Source organism: Ptychodera flava, chromosome 14 (assembly GCF_041260155.1).
Source record: "Ptychodera flava strain L36383 chromosome 14, AS_Pfla_20210202, whole genome shotgun sequence".
In the NCBI taxonomy this organism is placed as follows: Eukaryota; Metazoa; Hemichordata; class Enteropneusta; family Ptychoderidae; genus Ptychodera; species Ptychodera flava.
Genome location: NC_091941.1, coordinates 19,810,537 through 19,831,484, shown reverse-complemented (window position 1 = coordinate 19,831,484; position 20,948 = coordinate 19,810,537). Strand labels below are relative to the sequence as shown.

The window sequence follows — 20,948 nt, the reverse complement described above, 5'->3', positions numbered from 1 at the left end:
GCACGCACGCACGCACGCACGCACGCACACACACACACACACACACATACATACATACATACATACATACATACATACATACATACATACATACATACATACATACATACATACATACATACATACATACATACATACATACATACATACATACATACATACATACATACAGACTTCCACTAATTTAGGCATAGATATTCTCTGTCAACTTTCCTTTTGTATCTATTGCTCTTTAACCTAACATCTGTTTCATAGTTTTGTGATTAAACAAAACGTAAGCATCGCTTCAACAAACTGTAAATTTCTAAACTTATCCTGGCCCATATTTACATTTTGTGTCCAAATTATGGCTTCATAATTTTGTTTCGTCTCGATAGTTTTTACGACTGGCTGAAATATAAGTCTTGGTTGCAGATTACTACTGTCATAGAGAAGAGTAAATTGACGTTTAGTTTTGCGAGACTGGTTTGATGATTGGATCGTGGTCATAGTAGTTTGGCAATCTCCAAACAGAGATTGAAGCGCAGTGGAGCAGCAGCGTGGATAATTCGAACCAAGCTAGAGGGTATCCGAGTCGTTGACCGCGCGCCACCACCAGAGATTAGTGTGGCTACTGCTGAGACTCCCCAGCTAGCTTATAATTTTCCACGGCGCTACAATCTCTGTACGGAGATTGGTAGTTTGGGTGTATTATCAGATTATCAGATAGGCCGACGTCTTGAGTGCGAAAGTGTATACGACGTTTTCTTGCATTTTGTTGCTTTGTTGCGTTTAATCACAGTCCCTCTAGTTAGAGGTTAGGCCTATGTGCTTAAATTCCGTATTTATTTACTCATGACGTTGAGGACGCTATTTTTGTTGAACTACATCGGTTGCTGATTTACCTGCCTCCGCCTTACCTTCCTATTGTAACACACGGAAGGTACAAATAAAATAGCATAAAATCAAATGTTCAAACTCTTTAGCCGTCTGAGGCCGGAAAAACGTTCTATTAAAGTAAAATATAAGTGACAGTGTATCTCTTTCCAATCACGTAAAGGATTTCTTTAACAGAACACAGTAATCCCTTGAAGTCGTAATATTTGCATAATAATCTGTATTCATTATAAAGGACCTGAAAATACAACGTATTCCAGTGTGCTCTATTTCATATTTTCATGGCACGCCATTATCAATGCATGCTGCTGCGCAGTTTTTATCTCATCGAAGCTTCATGGACGTCTCGCACGACCACCCCGGATGTTTCATATTTTGATGAGTTTACATGTACATACGTGGTATTTGAGTGCGACAAAAAGATGTCTGTGATTTCGGGCTTCCCTTAATATGGTAGGTTAAAATTCTGTAATTTCAGCTCTATTTGTCCTTCCGTTTGTTTTTTGTGTTCGTGTGTGAACTCAAAGATTGGTTTCAAGTGAGCTGTTTTGCGTCATATTGGTTGCAGGCCGATCAATATATTATGTTATGCTAACGTCAGCACAAAATGATACTCTTCGTATACCCCAGGAAAACCCGAGTAACATTCTAGGGGTTGACTAAAAGATCCCAGTCAGTCAATATGGGGCAGGTAAGCGAGTAGCTTGTCTGAGGACTAGACTTAGGCCCACGGAGTGAGGCTTGAATATGACAGATGTTCTCGCTACATCGATGTTTGTAATATCGGTATGCAATAACATGAATCTGGCAAATATCGTGTAACAGGGCAACAATCACCGTTTTATATTAAACACAGCCGGAGATTGCCCTTCCAATATGGTGTTGTGAACTTTCTAATTTTCCCATTTAAAAGCTTGTGAAATGTGCAGTGAACACAAACGACCACTCCTATTTATTATATTGGGTTAGCAGATAGGACAAACATGTGACAGATGTTCGTGCTGTCGTCATTCATTTGTTGATTTGCCTCGTATTCTAATTTTGTCTCCTACATACGACAAAAATACCTCCATTATTGTATTCCACTGATATATTTATATGCTACAGCCAACACATAACAGTATACGGTAGAGCTTCATAAGAGGCGGACGAAAACTTGCTGGTATTTGGATATTAGAAGGGGTACAGTGGCAGTTGATCGCAATGTTGCATGAAAATTTTAGTCCGCCGCTAAACCACACATCCCAGAAATTTAACATCTTGTTTTCCATCGATTGATGATCCGTAACATTTACACTATTTCATTGTTAAACGGGGGGGGGGGGGGGGGGGGTGTCGTCGGAACTCTGCTCAAAGTCCTCGGGGACCCCTACGATCGATGTAAACACTTTATCTAGGTTACGTTGACGGTTGACGAAAGTGTCTGATGACACCCTCCCTTTAAATAGAACGGCCTAGGAGACAGATACGTGGACTCTCAAACTTTTACAATGTTTTTCTAATATACCACTTGTTGGGGTTCATTTGAAACTCTTGGTGTAACAAAAGTTTTTGACCGGCTTAGTTTTTCGAAAATCGAATATTTTATTTTTCTCCATAGAGTTAACATAGGGATGGCGGCCATTTTGAATTTTAAATATCCATAAATCTTGGGTTATTTGATTCTGTAGTACCAAAATTTGCACGGTGACCCCGATTGTTATTCTTGATTTTGAAAGAGAATGGTTGAAAAATTCCTTGAGGAAAATTTGAGTAAAAGTTTAAGCCTTTCACTTTTGAGGCGCATACTACCTTAATAATGAAACTCATCAACATGAATTCATTTATGAACTCTTGGAGGCGTTATCTCCGTCTTTAAGTGCATTGAGGTTGTCATGGAAGAGCAATTAAAAGCAAACCACCATTAATAATAAAATTATTGCTTTTGGTGTTTTGGGATCTTATAGAACATTCAAGGAATGTTTTCTAGGAATTTTCTGGGAAAAATATTTTCTAGGTATTTTCTACGAATGGACCTAATATTCGTGGAAAATTAGATGGAGAACACGTATTATTTAACTCTAACCCTTACGTAAATATGCGGCAGCTGTTAACCACTGCATTAACATCGTAATGTCATTATAGTAATTAATAACGTACAAATATCAACTGGTACGATTATTAGCAAAGGTATTGTTAAACACTGGCACTTTAAAAAGAACAATTTGCCTTTACGTAACATAAAGGACAGATAAACAAAAAACCACAAAAGGAAACAAAATCAAAATCAAAATAGAGACAATACATACTTGAGAAATAATACAGCAATTGTAAGCCATCGGTTGCAGTACAGACAATCTTAGAAGAACACACAAATTTGAAGTAGCGCGTCATCAGTACTATGTAACTGTAATGCCTTTAGATGCAGAAAGCAGGCGAATATCAATGTTTGCAACACAGTATGATATATCTGTTGTCTGCCGTGATGAAATGTCATTATGTCCAATTTAACTACTGTATGTGTGACATTCTCCTAAGCCGGCTCAACAGCCATAGTATAATTTGTAGCGAAAGCAGATTTACAGCTTAGATATATATTAAACCCGATATTTTCATATGGCATTGATTTACAGATCGAGCTACTCAGAATAAGACTGTAACAACTCACGCAATAACGCACAATCTTATATAGAGGGCGCTTGTATAGAGGGCGCTGTACATGGATTGGATTGATGAAATGTGAAAATTCGCCACAAAAATTACACACTACTCTACTAGTGCGGAGTTCATCACCATTTCGATACATCGGCAAAAGGTCACCTAATAACCCACAAAATAAATTTGAAGCTGTGTGAAAACTGTAAGGGAAAAATGTTTCAACCAAAAATCAACACATGCAAATTTCATACTAATTCGAACAAACTTGAATGCAATCGTTTATAGGAACCGAATAATTATATTACAAAGAAATCTGACTTGTGAATTAAGGACTTTGGTGAAGAATATTTGATTTTTTTTTTAAATGAGAGACGTTAGGAAAATTTCAAAAAATAATACATTAGCAAATGCTTATTTGAATGACTTGGATCAGGGCATCCCTAGGAATAAATGATGTACAAAATATCACAATAATTAGACCAGCTATTCTTAATAAATTTTTTCTTTTTTAACCATTCTTTCATTTTTCAAAGAAAATAATCTGTCATTTACATATAAAATACAGTGGATAAGTCAATTATAACTGCAAAATTAAGTCATTCGCGGTTCCATCAGATGTTCAGACTGTTCAGAGCTTCTGCAAATAAATTCTTGGCGTGTGCCTACTATTTAGGAGAGGTGGGACAAAGCATACGTCTGTGAGCTGATTGTTTTCTTTCCCTGAAAATCGTTACTGAGAGACAGTATATGACAGTAGTGGCTCATTGCAGAAAATGGTGATGATCTGCGAGCACTTGCGACAAACAAAAAGTGTGGGCTTTGGCCCAAAGACAACTACTGCGATACGTGGAGACAAAGCGCAAGATCAAGATGAATTAGATAGTTTTGATGGTATATGTATCTGTCACTAACATAAAAAGACTGATCAAAAAGTGATTTTTATTTTACACTATGACGTCAAAACAGAAATTTGTCTACTATCAACCTGTGTAATACCAGGGGATATATATGAGGAAGACGATGATGTACAGATATCAGAAGTACCACTACCCTGTTCAAGTGTGATTTTTGGCTTGCACTCGAGTAACCTTAGAAACCTAAGTCTTGTAAATCATCTTATCTAATTGGAAGATATTTTATATACTCTGCTAGATTTAAAAATTAGTATTTAAATTTTTGCTTCTTTAAAGAAAAAGTAAATGAGATCCGTACCGTTCAGAGCAAAATTGCAAAACGACGAGATACCACAGAGATGTTCGAAACAAAATGATCTATTATCTTGCACGGTGAAATGTAAATGATTTTCAAACTTGCAGTAGTAACATTTCTCTTGCCTTTGCTTGTTGTGTCTTGTAATTGTTTTGTTTGTTTTGTGCTGCGTAATAATAAAATTTAAAAAAAAAGAAAAAAGAAACAAAAAGTACCACTACCAAAAGGGTTGAGGGTGACCCTTTAAAGGGGACTATGGACAGAATAGCTACAGACGCCGATGAAGTTACTTTCTTATGTCCATCAGGAATACATGGGCTAATACGCTATGATAGCTGTTTTCAGTCATCCATTTGGTACAGGCTAGTTTTACTACACATTCACATCACGCAAGGTTGGAATTATAGGGTTCATGGTCGATTTTGAGAACTCAAAGCTAGTGTTTGACGAACAGAAACTAAATAACGACACTATTTCTTTGTTAAACTCCGGCATTCTCATTAAACCCTATCCTACGGCGCCTTAATTAGGCTCGCCTGTTTGTTATAAAAGGGAAGCAAATTTGCAAACCTTCGATGTCACTGAACCGAAACGGCAACAATGTGTTCTTCTGGGCAGCTTGCTGCATGCTGTTTAATCTATTTTTGTCACGATCTAGCTTAGAACAACATCTCTTGACAGAGGTGAATTAGTATGCTCTAAAACCATGGACGATTGCTTGGCATGTTGGAGATCATCTGGGTATTAAGCGCCCTAACCAGAACCGGTGAATACTTTTCAGGTGTGGCAAATCAGTCGATATCGAGAAAATGTGACCAGAGTTTTATTTTTACTTGTAAAAAAATACAATAGCAAGGTATTTTGAACATTTCGGAGAGGAAGATATGTTAGGAGGTACTTTGACGGAGAGAGTGAAAGCCGTTCCTAATTGCCACCCAGATGCGCTTTGAAGTTTTTTACCACCCTGCCCACCAGTTTCCTCTTTCAAAACTTCCTGGCAGGAAAACTTCATCGGTTCACTTCTCACAACAAAAGTTACCTTGTTCGCTGTCCACGTCACAGGATGTTGCTCCCTTATGGACACCTTTACTCAACTGAATCTTGCCCCTTCTCCATTCAAATTTTCTTAATCTGAGCAAACATTTTATTAACTTGCTGACGTCATCACTTTTCCCCCTCCTCGCTGATACATGAAACAAAGCAACGTGAAAAACCATTTCTTTACACTGTTTTACATGCCAGAGAGCATTTACCAGTTGCTCAAATCTTTTTTAACCATGTATTTTCACCGTTTTATTTTTGCAGCCATGCTAATCACTCACCCTAGGGATGTATTTAACGAATACCTAGAGTGTATTTCACACACGAATAAAATAATTTATAGAGATACTCATATCGTAGAAAATTGACAGCAAAATATTTTAAGCTGGTTAAAGATTGCCCAATGGCTCTCGATATCATTATGTCCCTCCGTGATTAACGCGAGATGTCTGCGAGTGATTTGAAATAATTGTGATAATATTCCTGGAGTTCTCTGCCTATTTCAAAAGGTAATTGATAACGCAAACCTGAAATTTAACGGCACAACACTGGTATAGAAATGCAATTTCCCTTTCTTTGCCAAGTATCTATGGTAAGTTTCATCTGTAGGGCTTGGTATTTTACCATCTGATGCAAGCTGATATGCAGTCTCGGTTACGGAAATTAGCTGAATATGCTAACCAGCAGTTACTCGATCGGAGACAATGCCTGTCTTTGGGAGTAACCATATGCCTGTCAGTTGAACCTACATGTATACGTCGTGGTACCAGCAGGGACAGACCGACACGCATCAGAGTTGTGATAGCTCACGTTTTAGGACACATGAGCGAAGTATCATAGATATTGTCAACAAGGCATGTTTGAACGGAAAATATTTAGTTTCTTTTCTCATTTGTCATGATCGGTAAAGTGAACTCTTTGTCAGTCATGAACAGTTTTAAATTCGACACATCGCACTGTATTGGGTGATACATTTTCTGTAATTCACGATTTTGAAAAGTCAGCTCCCTGACCAGATGCGCTAGTGGCTACTTTCGGAACCATCGTTGTGACCATTATATGTAAATACATGACCGTTATAGGTCGATGAACTGTGTTGTTGCACAAGAAGGTAGTATCGAGGACCCTGGGCAATGGATGTACTCTATTCTTAGTATTCAGCATGGAATATTTCTTAGGAAGGCGTGTATTTTCTACCTACAGTCTCCTCCCACTCTACGAAAAAAACCGCGACCCTCAATCCCTGGTTTTGGCATTAGTTCTTGTCGACCAAACAAGTGTACAGTTGTTCCTTTGTTTTGCATTGAAAGTTTTACCAAGTCTGTCAATTTTTGAACGAAAGCTGATAAATAACCTGTGCAGTTAACACTTTCATTGTAATCCCTATCACTTGACCTCCACGCTGTATTATGGTCTAACATATTGACCTTGTCAGAGGATGGAATCAATGGTCAACATCGCCTGGTGTTAACCATTCGATAATCCTCTTATTCCTCTTCGTTGGAAATATTACAACTTGAAAGGATAGAACAGAGCATATTAACCCTTTGAGCGCCACAGTCAATGTTTGCCACCTTTATAAATTGTAACCCAAACAAAAAATTTTTTCAGATTTTTTCCAAAGTTTGATCAAAAACTGTAGCCAATAAAAAGTGATAACAATTTGGTGAAAAACTATCATAATGATTACAAAATCTTCATAAAAATTGGGAAAATTTGGAACTAATTTTTTGGGGGATTAAAGCACTCAAAGGGTAAATTAATTTCAAATGGTGCTCATCAGTGCCCGTGTGGTTATTGTGCGACGTTAATTTCGAGTCGATGTCCTATACATATATATTGTGATGTTCAATTAATAAATATATGCATTGTTTGTCAAGGTTGAGGGTACAGCAGTGATATACGATATATCATCCTTGTTTCACTGCCTCCATGTTGATAATTGAGATAACGCAGGTTCTTTGTCAAAATGAATTACAGTTACACTGAATATCGCACACATTCAAACCGTAGTGACAAGATGATCTTTAGAGTAGCACAAAAAATTATATTCGAATTTCACAAACATACTGTAAAAACCTTAACGCAGATGGAGCTTTAAGGTAGTATGCGCCTCGAAAGTGAAAGACTGAAACTTTTGCTCAACCTTTCCAAAAGGAATCTTTCAATCGTACTGTTTCAAAATCAAGAATAAAATCGGGAGTCACTGCGCAAATTTTGGTATTGGAGAAACAAATTACCCATTCTTTACCGATATTTGAAATTCAAAATGGCCGCCATACCTGTGTAAACTCTAAGGAGAAAAATACAATTTTCGATTTTCGATTTTCGAAAAACAAAGAGGATGAATTTTTTTTACATCAGGAGCTTTAAAATGAGGCCCCACGAGTGGTAGATCAGAAAAGAATTGTAAAAGTTTTAGATTCCGGATATCTGTCCCCGAGGCGTATTCTACTTTAAGGTTAGGACAGTTGAGACCGATAGTTCATTTCGCAGCCGCTCTGTAAATTGATGTTTGTATGTTTGTCAAGAAGATAAATGCAATCTTGCACAGATTTTGTTTATCGAATGTAAGTTCCGTGTGGTCACTATGCTGCTCTCCTGTCTGTCCACATCTGTAATTTTTAACTCGAGGTTCATTTGAAAATCTTTTATCGGTGAGGGCTGTAGTTGTCGGCCGAACACCTTTTCAAGAAGACATATGGCATAGACTCTTGAATGAGGATGTCCATGGTTTTATGACCCCTGGGAAGCTACCCAGTTATTAAAAGGCAAAATGTAGCCGTATAGGATTGTCATGAGTTGAGAAGAGCTTTTCAGGTATGTTCGAGAATGTTTACTTTATGAACAACCCAAAGGCTTTAACCTATGCAAAGCAAATTTGTTTGTATACATTTGTTTATGCATGGGTGAACTTAGAGGTCGCTTGGTAATTCAGCTGGTTTGACTGACCAGAGTAACGACGGCCTGCATTTATGAGAATTCCGTAAACGGCCTCGCCCCGACACACTGATGAATAGTGAACGATTGAAAAGATCAGCTATATGATAATAATCATCAAGTAATGTCAACGACATCTAGACTGAATAAATATGAGCCAGTGCGAAATTAATTCAGAATTCGGTTTCAATGCAAAATTCCAGGGCCCCGTGTGATGTGGGCGTGATTTCATGAAAGGCGCTTTACTTGGTGTCAGTTTGCGGTCATTTGTAAGCTTGAATTTGGCCGTAATATTCATGGCTTGCAGGGTCCCTAATTTGAAGGATGACGTAACAGTGCCGATCTCGATGGAGAGTTAGTCACTAAAATATATCATCGCATGCGCGACCGATATTACGTATGTTTGCTGAGCGCATGTCTTTATTATTTCACAGTGAGGTTTAACCTTCAAGCATGGCATTTTGATATGCCATGCTTATAAGTCTTGATTAGTCTTGCCGAAACCTTCCGAATAAATACATATTGTTTGTATATTAGTGAGAGAAGTGAGACTTCATTACGATTCAGCCCAATAAAAGGCTGGTATTTATAGAACATCACGGTGACAAGACAGTAAATAGCACTGTTCACATGACATTGTCAATTTTGTCCAAGTGACGTATGCTATGGGCGTGAACCTTACGATCACCAGTCTGCTGTCATCGCTTCTGTATTTTCCTTCAAAGTGTCATTTGATGCTACTTCGCCTCGTGATCTACGGAACAGAAATCTCTTCTCTATAGGTAAGATTCCCGATAGTTTCAACTCTGGGCAGTAATACTTACAGTTCTATAGTAGATACATCGAAATCACACATATGCATTGAAATATGATCTATTTCAGTAATATGGGTCTACATACAAATATCGTCGGCTAGCCAAAGTGTAACCATAATTAGTATTAATGCCACAACAACGTCCACCGCTGCAATGAGAACTTACAGGGTAGACTTAGCCTTACCTTTTTATTTGCTTTCCGTTCTAGACCGTTAAACGAGCAGTTAATACAGCATGTTATATCCTTTGTATGTGTATGATGTGGTTTCTTCGACGTCGTGCAATCATGTGCGGAAAAAGCAAACATCAAAACGCAACAAATGATATGTATGTATGTATGTATGTATGTATGTATGTATGTATGTATGTATGTATGTATGCATGTATTGCGTGTGTTACGTGTGATGCGTTCGTGTGCTGCTGTGAAGATGTACATTTAGACCACGTATATTGTATGCCTTCCCGGGAAGGAAAAAGCATTTAAGAAAAATATACTGAATGTACCCGACATGAATTTTCAATTATTCGTTATTTTAAAATCTGTGGAAATAGGTGAAATGTAGGTCAAAAGTAGGCCTATACGTGAATTCTGGAGTTTTTTGTATCCATTCAGAATTTTGAAAGTTAGTCGAAAAACCCGAGGGGAAGGTATCACACAAAAATATAACGGCTGCAAACTCAGTTTGCCGTTTAAAAGTTTTCGTGTGCAATACTAACATCCTAGTGACTCGATTTTATAACAAATATGTGATGTGCTAGTCATGAAAATAGATAAGTACACACTCAAATTCGTAGCTTTCACTCAACTGTTTTCCCTGTAGTTAGCTTTAGGTAACTGTCCTTGCAAGATTCGCACACACATTGAAAAGACTGGTACCTAGCCTCATTTCTGACGTAATCTGAGAGACATGCTCCGCTGTCCAAGGACTGTAAAAATTCAGGGTATTTCAATCTGGCACTGGCAGTTAGACAATATTCTATATAACAAGCTCCGTTCAGGCAGTTTTTTGCCAAATTACTCGTTTAGTGCACGAATCCAAAATTCTACTGTGCCACGGTTACGCAATGCAAACCATATAAACACGTGACGCACAATAACTGTTCAGATTTTGTTCTGATTTCGTTGTTCCCAAAATATCATCAGTAAATTAAAACTTTCAACAATCTTTCTAAGAATTTAATTTATCATGATTAGGGAAATTCATATTGTAATTTCGTGGTCGGATTTTCGCATTTCCAAACTGTCGTTTGAAGAGAGAGAGAGAGAGAGAGAGAGAGAGAGAGAGAGAGAGAGAGAGAGAGAGAGAGAGAGAGGAGAGAGAGAGAGAGAGAGAGAGAGATGAGAGAGAGAGAGAGAGAGAGAGAGAGAGAGAGAGAGAGAGAGTGTGTGTGTGTGTGTGTGTGTGTGTGTGTGTAGTGCAAGTCCTTGGAGGTTTACGAGAAATTGCGGCCACTGTCTGTGTCTAACTCTGGTAAAAATCTGAAGTACGAAGGCACTCGTACTGTAGCAAGTTTTACTACAAATTTAGCGAGTTTATAAAGATATCTATTTTCAAAGCTGACTTTCTCGATAGGGTCGTACGTGTTGCAAAAGTCAAGTTATGCAACCCTTTTCATCACGAACAATGAATATTCACAAGCAAAAAGGAAAGCCTATACAGCTGGACAAATGTCATTCATATGTTGATAGATAATCTGATAATTCCATTTTAATTGAAGTCTTCCGCAATTTTTTTCTCACACCAATTTGACAATTCCTGTTCTTGTGCTGCTCTACATTTTCGTACAATTACTTTTATTTCTTTATATTTCACTGAAATGTTTTCTGTGTAACAGTGTATTTGTTCTGTGTTTTCACTCTGCCACTCGTATCATACCTTTCCTGTGGATTTTGACGATTTATAAAAAATTGAATTATTACTATTAGAATTATTAACCAACACGATTATGTTTAAGCAGCGGGGCACGAAGAGAAAATACTTTGTCAACATTTTTTGTTGCCCCCTCCCTATAGCAGCAGCAAACATTTTAGACCCCCATGTTCTATTTGCAATGAAATTTTTGGAGGTCCTCCCACCAATAAACTAACAGAAAATACGACAGACGCCAACTGGTCCTATAGCTCCCTTTTGCATAGTGTTTATATATCTACGTATGAATGTATGTATGTGATTAGCTAGTTTTAAATGTACATGTATTTGGCTTAAATGTCAAGATTGAAAATGCGTATATGTACTAGAAATTTGATTTTGGAATTTAACCTAAAGAAACATCAATTCACTATACATTGGAGTCTATTGGGTAAAATGTTAACAATTTTTGCAATAGAAAATTAATCATATCAGTGCACTTAGACAAGATTGACAACTCATATAGACCCAAATGTACTTTTGGACTTTTCATCGCCAGAAAACATCAATTCACTATACATAGGCGCCTATTGGGTAAACTATTCCAATACAACAAGCTGTATTTACCCATGTTTGGCATCTACTATAAATGTTCATGACTAGAATAGGATGATTCGAAGTGCGTGTGCACAAGTAATAATATTATATAGGGCTCAGCCCTTGGTGTCGCGCCAGACGTTGAGATTAAAAATGTCATTCATGATTAGTAATCGTAAAGGATAAAATAGAATTAATTGTTACCTTCTATATACGTTTGTACAACTATGACCGGTTTCCCCTCTGAGTTCTGATGAAAACAGTTCACGTACACGATGTCAGACCCTGTAGGTATAGATTTTCTGTAATGTGTAAAAATGTTCGACAAAAATTTGCAATTTTTACCATGATAACTACCTATTGTGTTTAACAAGGGACGTATTGTGCCACCATTTACGTTGCAATAGTAACTGTACCGCCCAATTTCCGATATTGTAAGCTGAAAACCAGCGTTACGTCTAAAACCGGCAAATTTTGCACCAAGTTATTGACACAGAGGGCGCTTTCCTAGATTCAATCCCAGCATTCTTTGCGATTGTTCTCGTTCATATGCACGACAGTTTTCTCTCTTCTTCTATTTTTTAGGCGTGATAGTAATGATATTTTGTATTAGCGACAGGGTGGATAATATAATTACTAGCTAATAAAAAAGATATATTTTATTGATGGCATGCTATAAAATAATAGCGAGCACGTTTCGTATTTGTTTATTTACGAGCACTCAAAAAAACATGGATGACGGCGCCAACGAAAGTAGGGTACACTTCCGGTTATTAGCATAGTATATAATAAATATGCGCATGCGTCGTCAGTAAGCCGCTGGCGCGACTATTATATTGGTATTTCGGTACAAAATATCACTTCACTGTCATAGGGATCCAAGTATTAATATTTTGTTCAATATAAAACTTGATATAGCTGTTTGATTAATTACTGAGCCTGTAGTTAGTTCTGCTCTTCCAGCAGCCCCCACGATATCAACAATTGTTATCGCTCCTTGTGCCCACACTTTCACGGTCAGTGTAAGTGCTCATGAGCACAAGCCGTGGTCAATGATACACTAATGATATCAGTGACCCATGACCCATGTAGAGATGAAGTAATGCTCCATTATAGTATAATTACGACACTCGGAAACCAAAATCAAGCCTTTTCATTCGATAACCCACGGGAAAGGTTTATGAACGAACTGTTCTTTGTTCCATTCGATGTGTTACCTGTGTGATTCCCTTGGAGTTAAAAGTTGTAGGCCACTCTCTCTGTTCTCCGGGTATTTCAAACCCTCTTCCCCAGGAAAACCTGGTTCAATTTATCCCCCCTCCTCTCCCCCTTTTTCTCTCGCAGTCCATTTCCCCTATCGACACTATCCCTATCTTTGTAGTGACCTCGACCGGTTAATTTCATGAAAATTTAAATATAACCTATCGTACTGGTTAATAAGTTGTCGGCTCTTCTTGTCTACCAGTATGTCAACATCGCACAGTATAGCTTGTCCGAAAAAGTACTCATAAGCAAGTTAATTGTTCACTTCTTTTGTGTAAAACAGTTACTGGAATGCATAATTAATGGAAACTTGTCTGACAAACAGTCTATTATCAAAAATGAGCAGTGTGGTTTAAACGATAGGTGCGCGACAAAGAGTTGTATAAACGCGATTAATTCTTTTGCCATGCGCGAGTTCCAATTAGCCACGGTTGTTTGATAGCAAATAATATGGCGAGGCGATGCCATTGTTTGATCAGGGACGCTCGAAAATAATTATTTTTGAGTGTCTATAGATAGATCTACAAGTGGTAAGGTCAGCTAGGCGTTTGGAACTAATAACTGTGACGTTTACACTTCCTCGCATACCATGCAATGCAAAAATGGCAATAACGACTTTTGCGAGGAATCATTGAAGTAGTACTTGTTGGAAACAATTTTGAACGATCTCCAACGCTGCAATGCTTAAATCACGTTCAGTTGGAGTAACAGAGATGTCAAAAAGCAACGTCTGAACTAAACGTGAGTCACAGAGTCTAACTGATACTGCGACACTGGTACTATGTCTAAAACAAGGATATACTTTCAGTTTAAATAATATACTGTGAAGGCTTGTAAGGGAAACTTCAGTTACTATGAGGGGTGGGCCGGAGGGATTGGAGGAGGGTCACATTTTGCAAGTTTAGCCTAGGAGAGGGTCAGATTTGACATCGCGACATTTATGACGGATGAAAAGTCTGCATGAGTTGTGTAATAGGATTGGACAGAAATTACAGGGGGAAGTCGTGTTTTGGGGAGTGAGTCGCAATTTTTTCGCGCAAGCAGTTTTAAAGGGTCTTAAAATTTCACGCGTGCCTTTTGGGGAGGGTCAACATATTTTGCTAAGGTACTTTAAGCTAAGATGTGGCCGATACATTGCCTCGTCCAAAAATATCAAATCACGATATATCGGAGTCAATTTGGCAAACTATTGATAATTTCCCCCTACAAAACAAGCTGTATATGTACTATTATATATGTTTGGTAATTCATTTTATAATATACTTTGCTTGAAGTGAAAGGTAAAAAGTTCATAAAGTACAAGAAATAATTTGATTTTTGGATTTCATCGAAAATGTCGATTCACCGTACATGGTAGTCTATGAGAGAACTGTGAATATTGTTTTCCAATGTAAAACTAACAATATCTGTGTATTTATAGACGTTGGATAATTAATATAAATGTACTTGATTAGAATAGGGTGATTACAAGTGCATATGTGTACATGAAGTTTGATTTCGGAATTTCATTGAATGTGTGGCTCTACTATACATAGGGGTCTGCGAGAAAACTATGAACATGTTTTCCATATAAACCTGGCAATATCTGAGTATGTATAGACGTTGGATAATTGACATAAATTTTCTTAATTAGAATAGGTTGGTTAGAATTGCTTATGTGTACATGAAATTTTATTTCGGAATTTCACCGAAAATGTTGATTCACTATACATGGCAGTCTATCAGAAAACTAAGAATACATTTTCAATATTATATAAAACTTACTAAATCTGTGATTTTATTATAAGTGTTTGACAATTCATAAAACGTACTTGATTAGAATGGGGTGTTTGAAAGTGCAAATGTGAACAACAAATATAAAATTGGAATTTCACCAAAAATATTAATTTACTTCCCATGGTAGCCTTGGGGTAAACTATTAGACATATTCAAAAGTTGCTACATCTGTGCATTTATAGATAAATGTTATTCAATCGTGACTTTTAAACTAATTAGGCTAAGTTCCTTGACTAACAATGATAGTGCTCTCAGTACAATTACAAACCAAACTATAAATGCAGGTAAACTTTACAGCTATTGTACCTTTTGATTTTAAATAGCCAATTGTGCTTCATGTAGTTGATAGAATTATTTGTGAAATGTGAACATTTTTCATCATATTACTTGAAACCTTGCATAAAAGTGATCATTTGTATCCGTAAAGTATACGCTGAAAGTTCAAAGGTCAAATGAGAAATTATAAATCAATTAAGATATTGAGGAGGGTCACTTTGTCAACAGTTCTCTCAAGGTTATACGCACATTTCATACTTTTGAATTGAGAGGCGGGGGGACGGGGAGGGGCCACATTTTAAGGAGGGACATCAAGGTGAGGGTTATATTTTAGAATGGGGCAACAGGGGGAGGGTCACATTTTACATGATGGGCCACCCTGAATATCTTCCGGTCCACCCCCTCATTATAACTGTCAAAGGCTTCCTAAAAAGGAATTTAAATGATCTTGTGGCATAAGTCTATGTCATACAATTCGAAGTGGCCTGCGGTTGAAGAGAGGTATTCATCTACTTGTTGGGGCAGAAGAACAATTTGTACCCCGGGTCTCAAACGATGTTCGCCTGGGCCCGGGCAGCTCCAACGAAAAGCCAGTGTGGGTAAGCATTGAGTATCCTTTGAGAGATCTGAACCATTCATCTTATTAATTGGTATTATTTTAAAGTATGACCATCGTCCCGTTTGATTTCTTTAGCAGGTGTAAGTGGACCAGTTTACATTGGAGGTTTCAATTCCTGACAAGTATTTCAGATTAATTGCAATTTTATATGATGGCATATATTCTCGGAGATGATATGGACATGTTCAAGATCACACGTGGACAGAACAACAACCGCAACAACATGATCTCTCCTATTCGAGAGAATTCAGTTGCGAACGAAAACCCCTTTTCCGTAACGGTGACAAAGATCGACAATGGCGGCAGTAAGGGAAGAGTTGACATCGAGAATGGATTTGGCGATAACACCGTTGAGTACACGTATACCAGCGATCTCGAGACGTCAACTTTCTACAAGACTTTGAAACCCCTTCTTCTTAGTATGTCCTTCTTCGGACTTTACCAATGCTCGTTAAAGAAAGACGGACTGGGCAACGCAAAACGGTATTTCTGTACATTGTACTCAATGTTTGTCGTGCTCCTTGGATGGGCCAATTTCGCCAGGTATGTCGCCAGTTTTTGGTTGGATAAAGACACGAACGAGGAATATCACGTGGCTGCAATCGTCTCGACAGTCTGGCTGTTCCAGTGTGCAGCCAACGGAACAGTGTGTTTCTATTTGTGCATGTCGGCAAAGTATTCCGTATTCTTTCAACACTTCCAGAGATATTGCCAGAGCCCGACCAGTTTTTCCCTGGGTCTGAACGTTGATACGCGGTGGCTCCGGAAAATAGTGCTCGTCTTCGTCATGATTTGCCTCGGCTTCGTAACCTCTAACGTCGCGTGCCTTCTCTTCCTCATCTACGGACCCCTTGAGTCCAGCCGCAACGAAACGGCCATATTCCTGACCCCGTTTGACTTGAGCAGCCACATCGCGGTGCAGTTGACGGTGATCGCCGGATATGTGGTGGCCTCGGCATCGTGGGTGTTCCCTATAGCGATCACCTGCGTGGTGTCTATGCAGCTAGGCAGACAGTTCACAAAGCTGACGGAGAATCTCTCCCGACAGGTGAAAAACGGCACGCAAGGACTAAATAATATGGAGGATTTCCGAACTGAACACCAACATCTTTCCAACTCCGTCAGGCTTGCCGACAGCATCTTTGCCTTCCTCATCCTGCTCGCCGTGGCGTCAAATTTGCCGCTGGCGTGCTTCCTGCTTTTCCAGCTCGTCGTCGCCAACCACCAATTCAGTATACTGATGTCAATAATGGTCGGCTTTTGGTTGCTCATCAATTTCTTGAACATCGGCATGATATCGTGGTCCAGCGCCGTGATGCACGAAAAGGTGAGCGCTGTCGGCGCTATATTATCCTTGTTTCTCGTTCACTCGTGAAACAATACGATGAATGCATCATGTCGACATGAAATACGTGTACAAGGGATGTCCCTGCCGTGTAATGCTGGCAGTGAGATTTGATTAAATGTCATGCATTCAAAAATATACTCTCGTTCAGCTGTTTGAAATGATGTCAAACTTTATTATATTGTTAGAAGTCTAGAAAGGTTTTCAAGTTTAGAAAAGACAAATTCAATACATGAAACGTTCACAACGTCGTTTGCGTAAAGTGTCGTTATTCTACGACATAAACTAATTCTCGAGAACCCTTTGAGAATTCCTGTTGAATCGACAACTCCCAGTTTGTTAGCCGGCCAACCATTTTTATTCTACTTGACCGCTGTACATTCTGAACGCCAGAGATCCAATATATAAGTATACCTCGATAACTGACGAGAGTGCGAAGACAAATTTGCACCCCTAGATGAAAGGCCGGCTTATGGTGGCTCTGAAACGGAATAAAGGAGTCGAGGTTGTTTAAAATCACAAAATCAGTTGGACGTAAAGCAAACTCAGCTCTACGTACTTCTCAAAGATGTAATCACACTTCGGGTTAGGGGTAAATGGATTAGAGTCAATTCTGCTTACGATGGGTACCGTTAAATGTGAAATTGTCTGACGGTGTAAGTGCTCACGATACTAGAATTTTACGTACTTTCACATTTTTGTGTCCTTTGGCTTTATCTGCGCAGCTGTTGCCTGGTGCTGACTCTGTCTTGAAAGTTTTACAAGCGTACAATCCAGCTCAATTGCTTTTTAGGCGATTTCGTCAATCACCTGACCTGATTGAATACTCAATGGAAAAAATACAGCACGTCATAATCGATATTCTAGAGAGTGACCCTTTTAGTATAAATTGGCTTGCCTTGTCGTGTTCTACTTATGAATCATAATATTCTAAGTACTCTTTTATCACATCACCATTAGCAGACGGGGCGGTCTCTTGACTGCTCTGGCCCATGCTTGTAATCTGAAGTCAGCCATACACTATGTTTGCATGTTTCATCTTCCATGGAAACCGTTGGCATGCAAGTATCCAATCGCTCTCTGACACACCGATTTCTGTCATCAAAGTCTTCTTGAATGTATCAAACAAATGACAGCGATCTAATTCCTAATTTGAATCGTCTACATCCAAGAAATCTATTGTCGTTGATCGTTTTCACAGACTCTTTGAAATGTGTATTCGCATGAGTGATTACGTTGTACCTTTTGGTGGCTTCACTTCCTGGTTGTTTCACTCACCGACATTTTTAACTCTATGGTCATCTAGTCTGGTATTTTCCTTCAACGTTTCATTCTTGAACACACACAAGAAATGTAGTTATCTGCGCACGTACATACAAAAATTCAAGCAGCAGGGGGACACATTTTGTAAAAATGGAACAACAAACTTGTAACGGGTCGTGTGGTTACGTCAACAGTGAAGCGTTACAAATTAAGGTCACAGAGCCTAATATGCATAGCACCTGTTGTCATTCGGATATCAATTTTGCAGTGATTAAGTTTGGCGCTTTTTTTGTTTCCAACAGGCACACAACGCGGAGCATAGTCTCCACGACATACCACTGAGAAGCAGGATCGAAAATCACAAGATGTTACAGGTTGGGTGACGTTACATTTTTGCTCAATTTCTGTTTAATTGTGGAAATTTAAGAGTCCCGAATTAAATATACTTTCCTTCGATCTTTTTTTTAAAACGAATTCAGATGATTATTTGATGAAAATACAGATCCGCTAGTAAGCAATCGGCAGTCGCCTGCCGTATTCTTTTATATTCTGTCACAATCTACTCGATTCTTCATTCACCTGGGGATTTCAAGAAGCAAACTAAGGTGTAGTTTTCTATAATTTATGGCTCAAATTGAGTTCTGTCAAAATTTCATCATTGTTGCATGGTTACGTTCTCTCCAACAGATCACCCTATTCATCTCCAGGCTCAACGGCGCACCGATAGCTTTCACCATATGGAAACTTGTACCTCTCACAAAGCCATTCATCCTACGGTGAGATTTTACTGGCTATCAGATCGTTTTTTTTAGGGGGGGTCGCGATCACCACTGATTTCAGACTGAGAGAGACAATGTTATACTCCCTTCTTGACCGGGTAATGATACTGCGTCTCGGTGTACCAAAACCGCCAACACCTGAAAAGACGTTACACCTGTCTGTTGAGTGAAGTCACGTGTAAGCTTATCGTCTCACTCCCATACTTGTAATGTTGACATCATCACAGGCACGGCCCCACTATCGCTATCTCTATAACCAATGTAGCAATGTAATTCACATCTTATGTACAAGGAATCGTTTTATTCTCCCGCAGATGATCGGAGTGCTAGTTACGTACTTCGCATTGGTTGCACAGATGTTTTAGTTCCACACGAACAGCGCCGCCTGTCGTTGGGAGAAGAGAGAGAACCGATCCAAAGATTCTTCGAGGCACGGTTCGGTAGAGTGAACCGTGTTTGACTGGGTCACACTTCATTACGTGTAGAGACTGAATATTGTTTCCGAATTTCAATGTATACCGTTAACGATCTTTAAAAGCAATCTGCCAGTCTTTGGTATATTTGCATAAGATGCAGATGGCTGACAGCAGTTATAGACACTGTATTTCATAGGAGACAATATTGATCAGCTATTACATGTATGTTAACCCTGGACCAGTCAAGGGCCAACGACGGTCTTCAACTTTTTTTGGGGGTGGGGGGCTTTTCAAGGTTTGAAAGTCCACCCACCCTAAGAAAGACGTGCCAATGTCACTTCACACAGTGGTGACACCATTTGTAGTTGTACTGTCAACTCACGTATATAATAAATTGTCAAAAGTAGGTAAATCAAGATCGTCGCATATTCAAGTAAAGATTCACCATAGCCTCACCGCAACTTTTTTAAACGTCAACACGTACAACAGCGGGCATGTAGCCATGTCCAGCAAGATTTTCTTGCTTCAAAAGCAAGAGATCGTTTAATTTTACATTTGGCCAATGTATCAAGGCATGTGAGTACATATAGATTAAAGAGATCATTATAATATTAGGATTAATTAGTGTCGACGTACAGGGTAGAAGAATAGGTTAAAGGCTTTCTCTTTATGGTCAGAAAGAGTAAGCGAAAAATAAATCAGAGTAAAACCTACTGATTCTCTGTATTTGGTAATGTGGCTGTATTGTCTCATTTTCGTGTTAGGCTGCGTTCACAACTAACGTTGAGAGGGGGGGTGGCGGCACCGCGATTGAAATCCTTGAGGGTTCTTTTCAGATTCCCCGTACATATCCTCAAAAAAATTCAAGTTCTCCCGTCTATACGATCAAAATGTTTCAAGTCCCCCCTTCCCCCGCAAAATTATGATATAACGGCATATTTATTAGGGATGCACGCAAAAGAATGAACTTCATTGGGCCTTTCTGCTCGCAGATGTTCTACACTACCTGTTATTAGCAGTTTGTAGAGCCGTATTGTTTGTAGAGCCATACGGCAAGTTCTTAAATTGATACATTTTAAACGCATCAGTGGACCTTTTGGATTTATCAGTCTGAGCCGACTTGAGTTTATACAACTCTGGCCAGGTCAATGGCGCCTGCTAAAGAGCACACAAAATGACGATCACGAGAGAGTATGCAAATTGTGAATTCCTGGTTACATTTCGCCAAATTGTGAAAAGCTATAAG

At 38.7% G+C, this 20,948-nt stretch overlaps 1 protein-coding gene across 3 annotated transcripts; it reads left to right on the top strand.

The window, feature by feature from the left end:
- Positions 1 to 1,147: 1,147 nt before the first annotated feature.
- On the top strand, positions 1,148 to 20,415 carry LOC139149664 (uncharacterized). 3 transcript variants are annotated; one of them, XM_070721520.1, is made up of 5 exons: positions 9,327 to 9,485; positions 15,975 to 17,226; positions 18,810 to 18,881; positions 19,195 to 19,283; positions 19,601 to 20,415. In XM_070721520.1, the coding sequence occupies exons 2-5, from the start codon at positions 16,048 to 16,050 to the stop codon at positions 19,602 to 19,604; spliced, it is 1,344 nt and encodes a 447-aa protein (XP_070577621.1). In that variant the 5' UTR covers positions 9,327 to 9,485; positions 15,975 to 16,047; the 3' UTR covers positions 19,605 to 20,415. The 3 variants fall into 3 exon arrangements, with proteins under 3 accessions (XP_070577622.1, XP_070577621.1, XP_070577623.1); XM_070721521.1 differs by lacking the exons at positions 9,327 to 9,485; positions 19,601 to 20,415 and adding an exon at positions 1,148 to 1,329 and having other exon boundaries at positions 19,195 to 19,426; XM_070721522.1 differs by lacking the exon at positions 19,601 to 20,415 and having other exon boundaries at positions 9,358 to 9,485; positions 15,978 to 17,226; positions 19,195 to 19,426.
- The last annotated feature ends 533 nt before the right edge of the window (positions 20,416 to 20,948 follow it).

Excerpts from the sequence above, each read along its gene's own strand:
- LOC139149664 (XM_070721520.1), top strand. The coding sequence starts at position 16,048 with ATGATGGCATATATTCTCGGAGATGATATGGACATGTTCAAGATCACA. Across the intron at positions 17,227-18,809 it reads GCGCCGTGATGCACGAAAAG|GCACACAACGCGGAGCATAG; the intron begins GTGAGCGCTGTC and ends TGTTTCCAACAG. Across the intron at positions 18,882-19,194 it reads AAAATCACAAGATGTTACAG|ATCACCCTATTCATCTCCAG; the intron begins GTTGGGTGACGT and ends TCTCTCCAACAG.